The sequence below is a fragment of the Entelurus aequoreus genome, linkage group LG13 (genome assembly GCF_033978785.1).
Source record: "Entelurus aequoreus isolate RoL-2023_Sb linkage group LG13, RoL_Eaeq_v1.1, whole genome shotgun sequence".
In the NCBI taxonomy this organism is placed as follows: domain Eukaryota; kingdom Metazoa; phylum Chordata; class Actinopteri; order Syngnathiformes; family Syngnathidae; genus Entelurus; species Entelurus aequoreus.
In genome coordinates, this window is record NC_084743.1 from 56,398,614 (window position 1) to 56,419,800 (window position 21,187).

The 21,187-nt window shown below is 39.0% G+C and overlaps 1 protein-coding gene across 2 annotated transcripts in view; it reads right to left on the reverse strand.

Annotated features, from left to right (window-relative positions):
- Positions 1–325: 325 nt before the first annotated feature.
- git1 (G protein-coupled receptor kinase interacting ArfGAP 1) overlaps positions 326–21,187 on the reverse strand; it is a 55,104-nt gene continuing 34,242 nt past the window's right edge. For both annotated transcript variants that reach the window (XM_062068063.1, XM_062068064.1), the window contains 5 exons: positions 19,828–19,908; positions 17,860–17,936; positions 10,544–10,714; positions 7,642–7,705; positions 326–2,888 (listed from right to left, as the gene is read on the reverse strand). In XM_062068063.1, coding sequence (XP_061924047.1) covers positions 2,673–2,888; positions 7,642–7,705; positions 10,544–10,714; positions 17,860–17,936; positions 19,828–19,908 — 609 coding nt within the window. In that variant the 3' untranslated portion in view covers positions 326–2,672. The remainder of the gene's footprint in view (positions 2,889–7,641; positions 7,706–10,543; positions 10,715–17,859; positions 17,937–19,827; positions 19,909–21,187) is intronic.

Genomic DNA, 21,187 nt, shown 5'->3' on the forward strand with positions numbered 1-21,187 from the left:
ACAAAGCAAATAGTTGTTAATGTTATATCTAATATCCCTCATTAGAAATTAATTCATTTAATTTTAAGAACAATAAAACTAGCTGCAGACCAAAAATGGCCCCTTCGGTCGCACTTTGGACACCTGTCTTAATAAATCACGTACAAAGCATTTAAAGAGCTGGTGTCCGCCAGGTGTGTCAAGTTAATAAATACAAGTATAATTTTATCATTTGAGCATAAAAGCCGTGTGTTGTAATAGAAATAAAAATCCATAGATAGTAAATAAATAGTAAAGGCACTTTTGTGAAAAGAAAACTAACCAAACCACTGACAATTATCTTGTTTTATTATTTTATTACAAATGTACAGCTTATGCGTTTCCATTACAACTGACCTTTTGAAGTCATTGTCTTCTCTACTTTGTACAGTTGTTGGCTTTTTTTTTTTTTTAGTGTTTTCTGGTAAACTCTCCCGTCACCCATCTCCCAAAAAGCCGGGGCTGTGGGAGAACCGTAAAGACAGCAACGCAACAGGCCACAGTGCACCGCCAGTGGTTGAGAAAGGGGGTCGAGTCAACGAAAAGGCTTGGTCCAGCTGATGAACATTAGTGTTTGACTCTGCAAAATGTGTGCAGATGGAGGAATAAAGTTTAAAAAATTAAAAATATGTTGGGCATGATGCGACTGAAGCGGTTAATAAACATTCACACAAGGGACACCCTACTTGGGGTCCGCTAAACACGGATAGAGAGGGGCCGTGTGCAGTATTGGAGCCCCCCCACAATCCCGAGATGACTGTAATGCTGAGCCCAAGCGAGCTTCAGACCTGTTTCTATTACGCCCTCGCATCCAGTGCCTAATGCACTTGAACTACGGCCTTTAGGAGAGTCTAGTACACTACAACTACACTGTTGAAAAATGCTACTTTATCCCGCTGGTATTTGGAGAAAAAGATTTAAAAAAATAGTGCAACTAACGGCACTCTAAAGGCCTGACTGAACTGGATGCTTGGTGAATAGAGCTCACAGCCCACTTGGGCAAACAAATACACATAAATATCTCACACACGTACACAACCCTGACCTGTAGCTTAATATAAAATATAGCATGAAAATATATGTTCATATACTTAGATATATATATGGCTCTAGTCTAAAACTTGATGAGAGTTGGAAGTATTTCTGTTGTAGCCAGTCAAAAAGGAGATGATCATGTGCAAAGGCATTCAATATCAAGCAATGATACATTGCAAGTTTTTTTTTTAAGGTTTTGTTTTGAACGAGCGAACAATCTGCCCTCCCCTACGAAGGCATGTGACCGAAAAAAAGAAAACTGACAACTGAAATGGTCGAAGAAGTGCTGAAGATGGTCCATCTCTTCAAAGTGCTTGGGATATTTTGCAAGGTTGAATATTTTTTTCTTTTTTTTTTAAAGACAGGGAGGTCTATCTTATGATGTCTTCAGGATGAGAAACCTGCGGGGGAGTTTAAACAAGAAGGTTCCATCTTTGGCACAATTCAACCAGCTTTGTCCAAGTGTCTTTCTACGCAACCATGATGTAACATGAGGGCCAAAATCAGCAGGCCATGACACAGAATTTGCTCAAATGAAAAAATAAAATAAAAAACGTGACATTGCTCGGCAGGCTGTCTAAAGATGTGGACGCTGAGAGGAAATCAAATTCTAAATTAAACAAATACAATTAAAAAGTGTATCTCCTTGTGTTCCTGGTTGCTGCCACGGCTAATTCTGAGATGATTCCACTGGCTCGGTTAAATGAGGCAAAGTTTTAAAACTAAAAACATAAAAACATTCGGAAACACTTGAGCTTTCATTTAAAATTATGAACACGATCAGAGGGTTTTTGGTCTTTTTTGGCACCTGATAAACCCCTCGGCTATTTGAGTGTATAACTTAAAAGAAAGGCTTAAGAAATGCTCAGGATTGTTCACAGGTTATTTTTTTTTTGTTAACTTAAATCCCCGTAAACGCTCTCTCCCTGTGCCACTAAATGAGAATTAAAAGTGAGACAATAACAAACATACAGAATTAAATCAAGATAAGTCAGTAAAATATTACAAAAACATGATAAACAAGAACGATAAATCACAATTATTCCAGTGTTAAGTGTTTTCATAAGTTTGCAGATATGCAGAACCATCCCAAATCTGCATTTTCAAGGGGAGGGTGGGGGGGGCATGCCAGACAGAACATGCTGTGGACCTCCAACAACAGGCCGCAAAAGCAAACCAGAGATTGGACGGTGGATTGGCGAGACCCTCGTCCACACGGATCCACCTACCCGAAAAAAGAGAGATAAAGATGGGCTGTCACAGTTGTTGTTCTTCGTTTGTTGGTCCAGTTGAGCAGGCTGAGGGGCGAGGGGGACGATGAGCGACGGGAGAGAATAAATAAGGTGGCATCCCCACCACCACCGTCTTTTCTTGTAAAGCCGTTTATCTTACACATCTGATTCTGCAGCTTATAGTTCCCACTTTGGCTCCTTCTGTGCTCATTTCGTCGTCAACGCTTTCTTCCCATGCATAGTCCTGACTATTCTTTCCTCACATAAACCGTCATCGCTCCCTTCCCACTCCCCCCCTGTGGGGCCATCACGTCCAAACCTCTCCTGACCTGTCCCGTGCCGTCTTCGCTCTTTCCTCAGCGTTTTGCTGCCGCGCGTTTTCCGCCGTCACTGTTTCTTCTCGCGAGTGGTGATGGTGACCAGTTGCTTGGCGGCCTTGGCGATGTCGTAGGCGCACTGGATGACCTGCTGGGTGAGGAGCTGGTAGTCCACCGCAGGAGCGCCGGGCTCCGTGGGCGCCGCCTTACGACACTCCACTTGTAACCGCGAGGCGCTGGAGGCCAACAGGCGGAGCGAGCAGTGCACCGCATCCAGGGCTGGGCGCTGCAGAGACATGAGGACAAATCTGAGCTTTAAACCACTCGAAAGAGAGCGATGGAGGTGAAAAAGCTGAAGATAGAGCGAATGAAATCGGACATACACCGTGCAAGTGTCGCTTTTAAACACCAGCTCACGCTGAACGAGTAAATCAAAACTAACAACTGAAGTGCTTAGTTACAGTAAGCCTGTCAAAACTTTTCCACTAAGGGCCGCACACTGAATAATAAAAGCAGGCGGGGGGGCCTTTTGATTTTTTCAAAACCAATACAATATACTCACTGCAAAAACTGAAATCTAAGTAAGATTAAATATCTCAAATAAGGGTGATATTTGCTTATTTTCTGTCTGATAAGATAATTCTTCTCACTAAGCAGATTTTATGTTAGTCTTTTACTTGTTTTAAGTGTTTTGGTCCTAAATTATCTCAGTAAGATATTACAGCTTGTTGCTGAGATTTTATGACCTATATCGAGTAAAACATGCTTGAAACTAGAATATCAACTGTTGCAAAGCTGTGTCATCAACACTTACAAGTATAAAACTACTTTTTTAAAGTTTCTTATTTCAAGCATGAAAAAAAAAAATCATGACTTTGACACAATTGTGTCTCATAATTAAAACAGATGACAGCCAAATGGACTTTGCTGTTTTATTTTCAATGAAACAATAGAAAATATGTACCGTATTTTTCGGACTATAAGTCGCAGTTTTTTTCATAGTTTGGCCGGAGGTGCGACTTATACTCAGGAGCGACTTATGTGTGAAATTATTAACACATTACCGTAATATATCAAATAATATTATTTAGCTCATTCACGTAAGAGACTAGACGTATAAGATTTCATGGGATTTAGCGTTTAGGAGTGACAGATTGTTTGGTAAACGTATAGCATGTTCTATATGTTATAGTTATTTGAATGACTCTTACCATAATATGTTACGTTAACATACCAGGCACGTTCTCAGTTGGTTATTTATGCGTCATATAACGTACACTTATTCAGCCTGCTGTTCACTATTCTTTATTTATTTTAAATTGCCTTTCAAATGTCTATTATTGGTGTTGGGTTTTATCAAATACATTTCCCCAAAAAATGCGACTTATACTCCAGTGCGACTTAAAAATGTTTTTTTTCCTTCTTTATTATGCATTTTCGGCCGGTGCGACTTATACTCTGGAGCGATTTATACTCCGAAAAATACGGTACTCATATAGTAGTACAGTTGTTATTAGTGAGAATATACTTATTTTAAGGTATTTTGGGGTTCATTGAGGTTAGCTGATTTTACTTGTTTTGGAAAGTCTTGACAAGCCACATTTTCTTGTTCTATTGGCAGATAATTTTGCTTTCCGGTAGTTCAAATAAAATACCCCTAATTTTTTTTCTTGTTTTTGAACACTGACTTTTTGCAGTGCAGTGCTTCACTTTTTCCACATTTCGTTATGTTACAGCCTTAATCCAAAATGGAATGAATTAATTTTGTCCTCAAAACTCTACAAACAGTACCCCATAATGACAATGTCACAACCATTTTTTTCAATTTTACAAATGTATTAAAAATCAAAAAACAAACAAACAAAAAAAAAACATGTACAGAAGTATTCACAGCAAATCACCAAAAATGATTCCCAGGCGTGGCCACCGCTGCTGCTCACTGCTTCCCTCACCTCCCAGGGGGTGATCAAGGGTGATGGGTCAAATGCAGAGAATAATTTCGCCACATCTAGTGTGTGTGTGACAATCATTGGTACTTTAACTTTATTTGCTCAATACTTTGTTGATGCACATTTGGCAGCAATTACAGCCTCGATTCCTTTTGAATATGATGCCACAATCTTGGCACACCTATCTGTGGGCAGTTTCACCCACTACTCTTTGCAGCCCCTCTCAAGCGCCATCAGATTGGATGGGAAGCGTTGGTTTTCATCCAGGATGTCTCTGTACATAGCTGCATTTATCTTTCCCTCTATCCTGATTAGTCTCCCAGTTCCTGCCACTGAAAAGCATCCCCACTGCATGATGCTGCCACCACCATGCTTCAAGGAATAGACGGTATTGGCTTGGTGATGAGCGGTGCCTGGTTACCTCCAAACATGATGCCTGGCATTCAAGCCAAAGAGTTCAATCTTTGTCTCATCAGACCTGAGAATTTTGGCACACTTTTTACGAAGAATTGGCTTTCGTCTGGCCACACTACCGTACAGGCCTGATTGGTGGAGTTTTGCAGAGATGGTTGTCTTTCTGGAAGGTTCTCCTCTCTCCACAGAGGAATGCTGTAGCTCTGACAGAGTGACCATTGGGTTCTTGGTCACCTCCCTGACTAGACTAAGATGACTGCAGTAATGTACAGAGACATCCTGGACGAAAACCAACGCTTTTCATCCAACCTGATGGAGCTTGAGAGGCGCTGCAAAGAGGGAATGGGTGAAGATAGGTGTGCCAAGCTTGTGGCATCGTATTCAAAAAGACCTGAGGCTGTAATTGCTGCCAAAGGTGCATCAACAAAATATTAAGCAAAGGCTGTGAAGTACATTAAGTTAAAGTTAAAGTACCAATGATTGTCACACACACTAGGTGTGGTGAAATGTGTCCTCTGCATTTGACCCATCCCCTTGTTCCCCCCCTGGGAGGTGAGGGGAGCAGTGGGCAGCAGCGGTGGCGCGCCCGGGAATCATTTTTGGTGATTTAACCCCCAATTCCAACCCTTGATGCTGAGTGCCAAGCAGGGAGGTAATGGGTCCCATTTTTTTATAGTCTTTGGTATGACTCGGCCGGGGTTTGAACTCACAACCTACCGATCTCAGGGCGGACACTCTAACCACTAGGCCACTGTGATTTAAAAAAATAAATATATTTGCAAACATTTATATATATATATACATATATTATAAAAAAAAAAAAAAAACGTTTTCACATTGTCATTATGAGGTATTGTCAGCAGAATTTTGAGGATAAAAATTCATGTTTTCCATTTTGAAATAAGGCTGATAAAAAACAAAAAAGTAAAGCGCAGTTAATACTTTCAGGTTGCACTGTATATTGTAACTCTTAGGGCTCCCCGCAATTTTGGTGAATGTTAAAGGTCACGGGGACCTTAAAAATAAGTCCCTTTTTTTTTTCTTCAACACTTAAATATACCGTAATTTCCGGACTATAAGCCGCACCTGACTATAAGCCGCACCAGCTAAATTTAGGGGAAAATACAGATTGCTCCATATATAAGCCGCACCCGACTATAAGCCGCAGGGTTTTGATGTGTAATTAGCGTAGTATATAGGGGTTCCTGCTACCACGGAGGGGATTGTCGGGACAGAGATGACTGTTTGGGAGCGCAAAGCGTCCCATTTATTAACAATAAATCTGTCAATCATTCAATCAAACTTTCACATCTTTGACATGGCGAACAGCATTCGTGCAGAGTACAAATAATACAACGGTGCAAAGTAATACAAAGTGCTCGCCTGTACGTTATCAAAATAACCAGCCTACCGGTATATGAAAAGTCAGTCTTTAATCATTGTGTCATCGTCTTCCTCCTGCGTACTAAAACCACCGAAATCCTCTTCGTCGGTGTCGGAGAAGAACAGGCCGTAAATAAGCCGCACCCTTGTATAAGCCGCAGGGACCAGAACGAGGGGAAAAAGTAGCGGCTTATAGTCCGGAAATTACGGTAGATCAACTTCAGATCTATCCATTGCCATTTTTTATGTTTTATGCCACCCACCTAAAACCCTGTTTTCTTAAGGCAAAAAATGCAATATTTTCCCCGAAACATTTTTTAAAATGTAATATTTTGTTTGAGGTAATTAGAGCCTTAAATAGGTAAATAATTCATAACAACATTGCTTTTGATACATTATTATTTTTTGAGCAATGACAGTCTAAAACATACATCAGTGGATCTTGGGGATTCAAAAGGAAAAGTTGTATATCATCATGTAGTATTTTTACTTTCAACGCTTAAATTTCTAGATTAACTTTAGATCTGTTGATTATAAGTTTTTATTTTTTTTGAGCAATGACAGTTTAAAAGTAAAAAAACACCTGCATGGCAGCTTTGTGTTATTAGTGTTAATATTGCAAAATTTTCTTGTTACATTACACCCGTTTGCTCTTTCAGTCAACCTTTTATGTTTTTTTTTGTAATAGTATTTTAAAATGTGCTGAGGATCGCAAATAATCCTAGGGCTGCACTTTGGACATCCCTGGTTTACAGTTATAAGGGTTGTTGCTGTTCCACTTGAGTCCTGTAGGTGTCAATATTTTTTGGCTTAGCAAACTAATCAAATATATCTACATTACTTCTTATGGAAAAAATAGCTTTTGTTTTTGGTACGACATTTGCATCTGACATTTAGGAACACATTACTGACAATAACCGAGGTATCACTGTACTTATTTATTCTTACTAGTGTCAGAAAGCAGCTGGTTGGGGGAGCCCCATCTAGGATTACGAACAGATTAAAAGACAGCTTCTCGTAATTGTGTGGCGTGATCTGTCACAAAAACCTAAAGAAATAGACTCAGCACAGTAAAAAAAAAGTCATAACGTAACCTCAACTTTGCATGACAATTGTCTCAGCCGACCAAATTTGAAACACTGAAAACATTTAGAAGAGGCCAGTGGCTCTCTGTTACCATCTGTACAACTTTGGCAACTGACACGGATTAAAATTTGGAGCAAAAGCTAAACAGCTGATTTGAAAGTGTATGTCCGGCTTAAGGAAGAAAGACAAAATGAAAAGTGGACTTACTTTGGGGAAGAGTGAGGCCATCTCAGTGACAGCAGAGTGGATCTTCTCAGAACAAGGTACAAAGCTGAGGGGAATTAGTGTAATGTTTATAAGCATACACAATTAAAGCAACATGGATGTCTCACAAAAACATATAAAAAATGTACTAAACTGTCGCAAAGTCCCTGGAAAAAATAAAAGAATCAACGCACTAGTAAAAGCAGCCAATCCTATCTAGTAAATGGCACATTTGTTCTCTTTTCCCAATATGCATCATATATTTAATACAGAGTTACGAGTTTTGTAGAGGCTCTCTTTTTCTTTTTAGGGGGTGTCATAGTCTACGTCAGCCTCTAATTCACCATTAAAGTAACACAGCAAGGTATTTCACTATCTGAAACACTGACCTACATACACAACATACATTGTAGTATTTGTGCAATGAAATTGTGTTAATTCATTCCCAACAGTTAGTTACTTTCATTTTGTAGCATATCTTTTGGCTGCACTACTTAGTACTTCTATGTGTATATTTGATTTTTTTTCTTCCAACCAGGTTTCAGCTCCAATGTGTTGCCATGCCAGTATAATCTGTCCAGGACCTTTAGAATCGGCACAATATTAGCAAGGAGCCTGTTTTTGACCAATAAGAAGTATGACGTAGTTTATGCATTAATGGAGTACTGTAGTTTATGTACTAATGTAGTTTATGTAGTACTTTAGTTTATGTGCTAATGTAATTTATGCACTAATGTAGTTTATATAACAATGTAGTACCGTAGTATTGTATTACTGTAGTTTATGTACTAACGCAGTAAGGTAGTTTATGTACTAATGTAGTACTGAACGAATGTAGTTTATGTAGTACTGTAGTAATGTAATTTATGTACTAGTGTAGTGCTATAGTAACGTAGTACTGTAGCTTATTTACTAATGTAGCACTGTGGTAATGTAGTTTATGTACTAAAGTAATAGTGGAGTACTGTAGTAATGTACTAAATGTAGTTTATGTACTAATGTAGTACTGTAGTAATGTACTAATGTAATTTATGTTGTATTGTACAGTAGTAATGTAGTTTATGTACTAATGTAGTGCTGTATTTTATGTACTAATGTACTACTGTAGTACTGCAGTAATGTACTTTACGTACTAATGTAGTACTTTAGTAATGTAATACTGTATTATGTACTAATGTACTCATGTAGTACTACAATAATGTAGTTTGAGTACTAACGTAGTACTGTAGTAATGTACTAATGTTCAGTTCAGTTCAGTTTCGAACATGCATACGATACAATGTAATGCATCACATATTTCCAGTTGTTTCATTACAGCATGTCCGAAAAGTAGTAGGAAGAAACTGATCTTATTTAATCCTACCCCTTTTCATACCATAGCAATTTTATCCCATTTCCTTGTTCTCTGTAACAGAACAGTGAATAAATAAATAATATACCATAGTAAGTAAACAATTATTAAATACATAAATATTTTTTATCTCAAAAGAAAAAAAAGAAAGGTTTCAAGATGTTCATCATAATTATTGTTCTGTGTACTTTGTGAACACTTGTTTGAACAGTCTCTTAAACTGAATCATATTGGTGCTTTGTTTGATTTATTTGCTTAATCCATTCCATAATTTAATTCAACATACTGATATGCTAAAGGTTTTAAGTGTTGTACGAGCATACAAATGTTTTAAATTTGATTTTCATCTAAGGTTATATTTCTCCTCTTTTGTTGAGAAGATTTGTTGTACATTCTTGGGTAGCAGGTTATAGTTTGTTTTGTACATAATTTTAGCTGTTTGCAAATGCACCAATTCGTTGAATTTCAATATTTGTGATTCAATAAATAAAAGGTTTGTTTGTTCTCTATATTCAACATTATGTATTATTCCAATTGATCTTTTTTGTAACACAGTTAGTGAATGAAATGCACGTTTGTAGTTGTTTCCCCACATTTCTACACAATAACTCAGATATGGTAACACTTGTGAGCAGTAAAGAATATGAAGCTGTAGATCAGCATTCATAATTGGTTGATTAAAGCAAAGCAAAATTGTTCGATCAATAGTGATCTGTAAATGAGAATAGATTATATATATATATATATATATAATTATAAATAATCAGCATCTCTGATGAGTATTATATATCTATTATGTTATGTTATAATAAAATATTGTTACATATGAACAAGCGGCAAATTTACAGACAGCTTCCGTATTTCTTGAAGTAACTCGCAGAAATGTCGTAAATGTTTAAGTGTATCAGACACGGTTTGTTAGCAAATAAAGGATTAACTGGGTTTCTCGCTTTAGTAATAATGCTATTGATCTGTAATAGTTGAAAAGCCTTTCTCTCTGTAATGCCACACCTTTTTATATTGCATTTCTGTATATCATTGATGGTTTGTAGAATTGCGACATGATAGAGGTGGTGCAAATAGGTAATAAGGTCGTTAGGTCCCCATTGAAGGCCAAGATAACAAATGCATGGCACTGGCACTGATATCTGCCATCATTCTGTTGACCCACAGGGTAGTTATGATCGAGCCCTGTAAACTTGACCTACAAACAAGTATCCACACAAATGCATCCTGTGTTAAGGAAAAAGAATCCCAGCCTTAGTGCAAAACTATGTAGCTCGACCTTATAAATAGATCTAATTTTATTTCAGTTGCGAAGTTTTCTCGTCAATCAGTTATTTTGTGTGTAATTCATAACACTGCAGTTGGAAGAAACTGTAAAACTGGAACACAAAAAAAAAATGTTTTTAAATTCACACTGCCCTATGACATTTTCTGTAGTACTAGTTATGAAGTCAGCTGACTGAACCGTTACACCATTGACTCTACTGCTGACGACTCCCAGGAAAGTTAGATGAAACAGTGGTGGTAGGATTTTAGTGTCTCGCTCACCTGTCATGCTTGAACTCCTGAGCCGCCCTGAGAAGCTCCTGAATGTTCTTTGTCACTTGCTCAGTCTTCAGTATGACATCCTCAGTGCATGGCAAGGTGGGGTCTGGATCGCCCATCTCACCACCGTCTTCAGCCTCTCCACGCCCTTCCTCTTCGCTGCTGCGACCCATACTGAAAAAAAACAAAAACAAATCTTCATTAATAACACCTTTACAGGGTCTCTGCAGGTTTCAACAAGTCAAATTTAGGACTTTTTAAATACCATATATCCATCTAAAAAAAAAAGGACAAATACATAAAGGAAAATAAGAGGGCCAGAATAAATTGGAAGTATATGAATTAATTAACTGCTCTTTCCATTGGAAAACAAAATACTTAAAAGTGAACTGCACTTTTTGAAAATGTTGCCTATCGCTCACAATCATTATGAAAGACATGACAACGGATGGATTTTTTTTGTAATGCATTCTAAATATTAAATAAACGTAAATAAAAGTCCGCTTACAGCGGAGCCAATGAGAGCTCCACTATTCAGCCCATAAAATAACCATTCAAAAAGCGCCAACAATACTCCATTTACATTTTGTGACTTGAATATTAACCAAGTATTAGTGATATTTTTATCATAAGCGCTAAGACAGACAAACTATTTATAGTGGCGATGTAGTCACTTCTGTGTGTGCCTATGTTTACATCATCAAGTGGTCTGCTGTTTCCTTGCTTCCTTGTTCCCTTTATTGTAGATCCTAAATCATGCATCTCACCTGGACATGAGAACACGAGAACGACACATAAAAGCATTCGTTACCCCCCGGACCACCCATGCTGTTTTTTCGCGAGGATAATGAGACATTCTTCACCTAAATGGGAATATATGAACATCCCAGCAGTCCGCATTCTAATGACAGCTGACGTTGCACAGTAAGTGATGTTTTATTATGTTTTTTTTGGTCTCAGAAAATCTGCAATGAGCAGATATCAGTGATGAAAAAAAAGCAAACATTGTGATGCGTTTTTTTAATTAATGCGCCGTATATGCTTAAAATGATCAAAATAAGTAAATATTAAATGTTATTTTAAATGTGCCCGTTATTACATTACCGTATTTTTCCGACATTAAGGCGTACTTAAAAATACTTTCATTTTCTCAAAAATGGACAGTGCGCCTTATAACCCGGTGCGCCTAATGTAAGGTATAACTCTGATTGTGCTTACCGACCTCGAAGCTATTATATTTGGTACATGGTATAATGATAAGTGTGACCGGTAGATGGCAGTCACACATAAGAGATACGCCAGTAAACAACACCAAAACTTTAGATGTTCCATTGATAATATAGAACATTACACACGGCGCTCAAAAATCTGTCAAAATGTTTTTAGTACGACTTCGGTAAGCTATGAAGCCGCACCGCTTGATGGATTTTCGGTGCATTAAACATACAAGTATTATTATGGTACGTGTATAAGGACCGAGTGTGTGTGTTTGTAAAACAGGGTGTGTGTGATGCGTCAGTGCAGTAGCACTGCGTAGAAGTGCTTGTAGTTAGCGCATGTTGCATTTTGCATGTTGCATGCTTCTTCTACCTGCTACTGTCTGCTTTCAGCTACTGCCACCGGCTAGCCCTCCTTACGGGGGGTGAAAAGAGGAGCCGAGCGCATAAGCCTCCTCTTGCCGGTACACAGCCTCTCCACCACCAAGACTCCTACAGTGCCTCTTCGCGGCCACACACGGTAACTGAGACCTTGCGGCCTCAGGCTAAACTGTAGGGGATCTCGGAGCAGCAATGGGCCCCAGAGGCGAGGTGTGCAGGCCCACCGGTGTGTGGGCATACCCTGGCATCCGCCAACCACTGCCCCACCTATGGGTCAAATAGTCGTCATCCCCCCTGCCCCCCACCCGCTGCCTTGTGGTACCTTTGGGAGAAGGAAAGGCTATGGGAGTAAACCCAGACAGAAAATCAGGAGTGGAGCCCCTGAGGCGGCTAGGTGTCATTGCTGACCCCCTGAGGCGGCTGGGTGTCATTGCTGACCCCCTGCCGGCAGCTCCTGCAGCCAAGCCGATGCCAGATGTATTGCCTTGCTTTCCTCTGGGCCACATCGTCGGGGACGAGAGGGGGATCTTGATGACTGGGCAACCCAAGATCTCCATACTTTCTGCCCAGGCATGCGCCACGGAGAGGTCACTCCAGCTTCCCCTCTAAAGGGAGGAAACAACCCGGAAGCTGGCAGTCTTAAGTTCCACCCGATTGGCGCCAGCTACGATGGTGGGAGGAAGAACTCCCCCAGGCGCAACCCATCGTCACTACTGACGGACGGATGCCTATAATAAGGACCGCAAAATGGCACCTGTTAGCAGACATTATCTGGCGTTTTGTTTCGCAATATAATGCAAAACCAACTTTTCTTACCTTCTGGTACCTGCTGATCTGTATTTGGGATCTGCATAAGTACTGAAAATTTGCGTGCGTCCACCATTGTAGTCCGTGCCGACATCATAGTCGATAAGCTTCTGCTTTTTCTCTACTTTCTTGTTATGTGGCATTCATCTTCCGCTGTTGCCATTTGTAATATAAAGTAGCGTAAAGTTCTTACTTATATCTGTCAATAGACTAGCTATCAAAGCGCTAAAAACTGTAGTGGGTTTACATAATTCACCCACGGAACTTTAGTTATTAGAATGTTCCAGTCGGACGATTTTTTCACAGGACACATTTCCGGCGTTGATATTGCATTATTGAGCCACGGATGAGGAGATGCTGCTCTGTTATTGATTTAAGTAAAGTCTGAATGTCATTTAAACAGTTAGATCCATCTTTTGACACTGCTTCGAAACCCGTCCTTGCACGCTACACCGCTACAACAAAGAGGACGGGGAGAAGACGATGTCAAAGGTGAGCCACGTAAATAAGACCGCCCATAAAACGGCGCAACCTGAAGAGACGCTCAGAAAGGTACCTGAAAATGGTCTGTAAAACATAATCTATGCAACACTTTTACCAAAGAATCACCATCACATGTTTTTGTGGACCACAAGATAGTGTTTTAGATTTATTTTTTTTTAATCATAATTTGAACCCTTTAATGCGCCTTATAATCCGGTGCGCCTTTTGTATGAAGATAGACCTGAATAGACCCGCTCATCAGCAGTGCGCCTTTTAATCCGGTGCGCCCTATGGCCCAAAAAATACGGTACATATATACTTGTATCACGCTTATAAAACCCTAATGACGGTTATTGGATGTTTTTTTTAGGAGCTCTATAGGCAGAATTGATGGGTTCCCATGGTCTCCATTGTAAGCGGACTTTTAAATAAATAAATGATAAATGGGTTATACTTGTATAGCGCTTTTCTACCTTCAAGGTACTCAAAGCGCTTTGACAGTATTTCCACATTCACCCATTCACACACACATTCACACACTGATGGCGGGAGCTGCCATGCAAGGCGCTAACCAGCAGCCATCAGGAGCAAGGGTGAAGTGTCTTGCCCAAGGACACAACGGACGTGACTAGGATGGTAGAAGGTGGGGATTGAACCCCAGTAACCAGCAACACTCCGATTGCTGACACAGCCACTCTACCAACTTCGCCACGCCGTCCCTTTTGATCGAATTTAATATTTAGAATGCATTTTTTTAAATCCATCCGTCATCATGTCTCTCATTTTCATTTCGTTTTTGTTCTGTCTTGCCTCTTGGTGAGGGTGGTCGCATTTTTCCCTGCTCCTCCTCCTTCCCGCTTGCTTTCTTGTGTCCTTGTCTTTGTCTAAACTTTTGAAGCCTCTTTTCTTGAGCTGTCCTCAAATCTAAACATCAAAATGAATTTGATCAACTGGACTCTCGACGCAATTGACACAGTCTTTTCGACAAGGAAAAGAGGTTCGGGGGAGCCTGGCTGCCCTGATGGAACCATTGCTGCGGGGTACGTGAGAGATTCCTGGAATACTTGGAGAATCATGTGCCTCTCAGTCCTTTCCATCGAGGACGTGGAAGACATCTACCTATTTGGAGCTGTGATCGCAGGGCATTTGCTGATTGGGCTGGGCATTGCTCTGGTGTATCGTCAAATTCGGAAGACGATGGCAGCCACTCAAGGGGCCAACAGGCTGTTCAACGCAATGGAGGGATTGGGTCGTGCTGTGGGATCACAGACTGGAGCGATTGCTGATTTGAATCGCAAGGTAGATTCCATCTTGATGAAGTTAGAGAAAGAATAAATTGGAATTGTCAGAGCCAGCATACAGAGCAGGAATGTCATTGTTTTGACTGCTCGAAGAAAAAACAACATCTTAATCTACGATTTGACTCCCTCGAATGGCCTTGAGGAACAGGCTGTTTGAAAACACTCCCCTGAGGACTCCTCAAAGATGGACGCTTTTGACCTTTCCCTTTTTTTTCAAAAGCACCTGGGTCGGACTCTTGAACTCTTGAACTCTTGGGGCCGGCCTCGGCCCATAAAGACAATTCCAACATCTCACCCAAGTTAATTGGGCATACATGCACGCACACACCCCTCCCCAAATCAACGCCTTCACCACTGCTTAATTCCTCCGGGGTTGTGGGGGCTGAGTAGCGCTCAACAGCAGCTGCCGGCCTCCAAAGTCCTGTTGGATGACTCTGTTGCGAGTTGTTGTGATTACATGTACCATGTTTATGTGTGCCATGCTATGTGAGGTTTTTTCCTCGGACTCAGTCTGGACCATTCCTGAGGGTCCAGCCTCAGACTGATATTTTTTTTACTCTTCCCCCCCTTCCCCAATGTCACCTTTTTTCCCACCTTTTTAAGGAGCGCCCTAAGTGGCTGATCCGTTGGCGGTCCCGTCTTGTCTCCCTGTAACGTATGTCTGCTCTTAGCGGGATTGTGCCGAAAATGTAATTTCAGTTCTTATGTGTCTTGTACATGTTAAGAATGGACAAATAAAGCTCTGAATTAATTATGATTGTGAACAATAGGCAACATTCCAAAAAAGTGCAGTTCCCCTTTAAACTAACTAAATACACTAGAAGACTCTCTATTTACTCTATAAACCTTTTGAACTGCTGCCCTCAGGCAGAATATACAGAACAATAAAATGCCTGACAAACAGATTTAAGAACACTTTTTACCTGAGAGCAATAGTGTCGCTGAACACAAGACAAGAATGACTGTGCATGTGAGCTGTGTGCTTGGTATTTTTATCTATGTTTTTATGTGTTATTATGAATTTGCACTAAATTAGTTTTGCTTACAATTTCGTTGTACAATGTACAATGACAATAAATATATATTCTATTCTATTATATTTTAAACTAATTGAAAAATAATATTAGCAAACATCACAACAGCCATTTTTCAGATTTGCCATAGAAGTGTTTTCTTGCAAAGGGTGCAGTATGCTTCATATCAAATGTTTTCATGTAGCAACAACCAGAACATCAGCAATGGTAGAGGAAATATATTGTCTATGAAAGGGACTTTTAGCATCTCTGCTAAAGCTAAATAATTAACTTTTGAAGTGTTTTTGCAACTGTCAGAATTGAACATACAGATAAAAACATCTACATCTACTGTATCTGCACAAAGTTGTAAAAAACATAGTGCAGACAGAACGATTGTCTAAAAAGAAAAGAAGGCGATTATGGCCTAAAAACCTCAAACAGAATTTAGATGTCAATAATGTGGATAACATTAAAATTTGCTCAGCTCATTTTGTATCTGGCATGTATAAATAAATGTTTACTTGTTTTTGTGACATTTTGAAAACATATTGCTAATAAACAGACTATTTTTTATTTGATCATGACAACATTCACAAATCTCCCTTGCTTTCCTCACCACCATAAACTAAGTGTAAACACTAAACAGACAACCTTTATAGCTTTTAATGTCAGTTGCTGTATAAACTTGGAGAAATAATTAGGCATGAGAAGCTGACCTGAAAATATTGCAATAAATAATAGAAATAGTATTTGAGAATTATGTTTTTTATAGTTTAACTGCTGAGTACACTTCTACCACGGAGAAATTAGTGTGTGCTTGTAATAGTATGATTTCACTAGAAAACATCTCATATTGATCTCCTTCGACAATTGGCGCCACTTTACTCACATAACACACAGTTTGGGAAGTTAAGTTGATCTTTGTATAGTTGTGCAAGTGTTTGTGGCGTTTCAGCAGCTTTTGACACAGACTTATGCTGGATCTTTGACTTTTACATTATCATTCCATTCCCTTCACCGCAATGGTTACAAACGCATCCCTCCTCAATGGCTCCACAATCGGGTCCTAAACACTTCATACGTATCCATCCACCGGCTTCAAGCATGCTTTGAATTGATCGTTCTGGAGCTATAATCGTAGAACTTGCACTTACCCATCTTATGTAAGTAATTCGGCTTTGCTGTGGACTTGTTACCGTATTTTTCGGACTATAAGTCACAGTTTTTTTCATAGTTTGGCCGGGGGTGCGACTTATACTCAGGAGCGACTTATGTATGAAATTATTAACACATTACCGTAAAATATCAAATAATATTATTTAGCTTATTCACGTAAGAGACTAGACGTATAAGATTTCATCGGATTTAGCGATTAGGAGTGACAGATTGTTTGGTAAACGTATAGCATGTTCTATATGTTATAGTTATTTGAATGACTCTTAACATAATATGTTACGTTAACATACCAGGCACGTTCTATTTATGTGTCATATAACGTACACTTATTCAGCCTGTTGTTCACTATTCTTTATTTATTTTAAATTGCCTTTCAAATGTCTATTCTTGGTGTTGTGTTTTATCAAATAAATTTCCCCAAAAAATGCGACTTATAATCCAGTGTGACTTATATATGTTTTTTTCCTACTTTATTATGCATTTTCGGCCGGAGCGACTTATACTCTGAAAAATACGGTAAGTTTTCTCCGCTGCTATGCTAAGCTGTAACAACCCACCGCTGTGCACGTATAGCACAGGTAGCCTACTTTGGTTCCGTTTTGTAGTTCCGTTATAGTGTCCTCAAAAATCGGAACATTTAAAAGCAAGACTGAAGTTTATGCATGTTTTAAATAAAAGTAATGTTAATAGATTTTTAAGACCTTTCAAAATCGTATTTAACAACTTTTATGACATCTTAGGAGAATTTTTGAAATGTTAAGGCCTTAAACTCAAATTGTTGGATTTAACCAAGTGGAAAATGCACTGTTACTACAGTAGTTTAAGGCTTGGATATGTCTTACTCTCTGTTTATCGTTTCTAATGGGTTTGCAAACGCTGTCATATTAGAAAACATATTTCAACCCACTTCTGCATACAGTGTCCAAAGTAAGTCTGACCTTATCGAGGGTTCGTACGTATGTGTATTGTCGTAATCGCTGTCGGTGCCACTGCTGTGCTTCTCTGATCTGGAAAACTAGGGAGGAAAACAAAACACACAACAATCATGTCATTCCTCAGTAGTTATTCTACATACACTTTTTACAAAGGCGAGTGCACACCTAACATTTCAGCAGTTTTTCACAAATAAAAGTCAGGATGGGCATCATTAAAGGTGAGAGGAGAAATGCATTTTTTTGGGAATTTTGACCATCATTCACAATCCCCATGTAAGACAAGAACACATATGTTTTTCTTCTTTTGATGAATTCTAAATTGTAAAATATGGCACAGACAAGTTGGCTGACAGTGCAGCTAATGAGAATACAATATTCTGCCCATAAATCCCTCTAAAAAACATCCACAAACCATTAACAATACTCTATTTATATCTTGTGACCTGAATATTAACCAAGTATTAGCGATATTGTTATTATAAGCGCTAACACAGACAAATATGTTTAGTGGCACCGTGATCACAGAGAGCTAACTAGCTTGTCTTGCTATATTGACACATAGAGCCGGTGAGCTAGTGCATCGCCACTGAGCTGGTTAAAGTTAAATCTAGATTATAAATCATGCCCTTTCACCTGGAAAATAGAAGGCCATTAACTGAGAAGTTGGTCAACTTTGACATCCAACTTAGACCTAAAGATAGCGAGAAAGAAATAAAATGCTTGTTTGCAGCACCTTTTAAATGTTGTTTTTTTTCAACTCAGAGTGGATTATGATTAATTCTTTATCTAAACGGCAAGATATAAATATGCCATCAGTCGGCATCCTAGTGAGAGCAGATTTTGTGCAGTAAGTGATTGTTTTAATATGTTCGTAGTTTGTATTTCCTATTTAGCACTTGGCAATACTGCTGCATGATGCTTGCTGGATCTATTTGGCACACAGCTTCTAAAGCTTGTAACACAACCTCCTCATATTCAGGCTCAAAAATATAAGTTTCTGGATCATCATTTGTCCCAAAGTAGATGATGGCTCTCATAAAATCAGTCATGATTAGTAGTGTTGTTGTTGAAGGGAAAAGCGAACGTTGCGATACCGTATGCTTAAAATGAGCAAATTAAGTAAAATATAAGGGCTGTGTATCTTTGGGCACCACACGATTCGATTCGATTCTTGGGGGTAACAATTCGACTCAGAAGCGATTCACGATTCAAAATCAATACTTTTAAATATTTTGATAACATTGGGTGCCAGTTCTATGGTTACCTGCATTTGTCCATGAAATTGATAACAGTTCTGATAAATTTGTACATTACTTAAAAGAAAACTGATTTATGTTCAATAAAATTCTACCCAAACATTTAAGAAAGTCAAAGTACAAACAAGGCAACAAGAGAAGTATCCCACACGTCTTTTTTCTAAAGTAAATTTGTACAGCAGATATGGGCATCTACATCAACAGTATGTTTTGCCTGAGTGTCTGGACAGGACAAATTAAAAAAATAAAATATTTAAAAATAGATGTTTGAATCGATTAAGTAAGAATCGTGATTCATTCGGAAAAACATTTTTTTTTAACCCCTTGTAAATATCACATGATTGTGAATGTGCCTGTTATTACATTAAATATATTATTACAGCATGTACAGTATATAAATAAAACCTTGGAGGTTTTTTAGAGCGTTTTATAAGCGGAATAGAGCGACTCTCATTGGCTCAATTCTTAGTTGACTTTTCCTAACGTTTCTTTACGAGAATGCATAAAAAAGAAAAATGTGTTCTTGTCTTACATAGGGATTGTGAATGATGGGAAATATTGCAAAAGAAAGTGCAGTTCCCCTTTAATAAATTGCCACATAATGTATTTTTTTGCTGCCTGTCCCTTTCAGGGGCAATGGTGAGCTGGAGCCTATCCTTGTTGACTAGGTAAGAGGTAGTCATGACATCATCATGTACAAACTGGAATAACTCACCATGTATCGGCCCATCTCTGTAGACCCGGATAAATGTTGGCTTCCATACGGTGCCAAACCCCCCGTACTACCCTTCCTTACCTGTGGGAACACAGAGACAGGTGTAGGGAAAAAGGAATAGGGCGATTGCATTGAGAAGAAGTATGGACAATAAATATATGGCATATATTATTAAAGGAAGGATGATTATGATGGGTAGAAAATAGTGTGGAGAAAGAGAAAAGGGATGTTTCGGGGAAGAAAAAAGCAGACGAGTCAGCAAGAGCCAGTTTGCTGACTGGAGGATGTTTATATAGCTATCAAACACTGACATTGTGCAAATACCATCAACTAACCACCAAAAACTAACTTGTGCAAACCTACCTATTCACTACACAGCGGCATGTTCTCAAATGCTAAAATGTGCAATCAGGAGAGGGCAACCACAGTGAGGAAAATGTATGGCAAACAAAACAATGATGGACAGAATGCTTACATCCAGAGGATGCATGGCTGTACTGCAATGGGCAAGAAAGACAGGTGATGAGGCAGACAGAAAGACAAACAAGGTAAATATTTGTGAGAAGATTACAGTATTGTGAGCAAACCTAACTTGTACTCATGGACCTGTGCTAGACACTTGGATCAGGTTTGTAAATGTATGCATGTGAGCGTCTGTGCACAAGTGTGTACATGTTTGTCACAACATGAAGAGGCTGAAAATGTAAAAGCTCACGATGAAGGAAAGAGCATCAGTGGTGTTGCTATGCAAAGAAAACAGACTAAAGTTTCTATAGGCCTTTGACCGCTGCAGGAACTTTCCCATTTACCCCGGCAAATGAAATACCCCCGCATTTTTCACCAAAAGCTACCCTGGTAAATAAAGTTCCACAGGAACTATTTTAGTTCCTGGTAGCGAGGTGGGACTTAATTCCTCAGGAACTTTAGAAGAGTGGGCTGATTTGTTTGAACACAGCTCAGGCTTTCCAAAAACTTTGTATTCAAAATTTCAGCCGCCATTACAGTATGCGCGACAACTTGTTTATTTTTTATTTCTTGGCAACTGAGGGAAAGAAGAACGAAATAGACTTTTGACTTGCAGGAACTTATGTGGGGCATCTGTGTGCTGAAGAATGCTGGAACTATCAGTGGAACTATCTTGCAGTGTTTTTACTCAGCTGTAGTGTTTAAAGTAGTATGCAGTTTATTGCTGTTTATTATTTTTTACAAACTTAATTTCAATATGCGAAGCTACGAGAAGTGCACTGACTTTCTTTTTATGTATTTACAGAGGAATATAAAGTATTCTGCCGGACTTCGGGACTCTGACCTCGTTTGAATGATAAATAAATATAGTAAATAAAAAAAAGTAAAAGTAAAT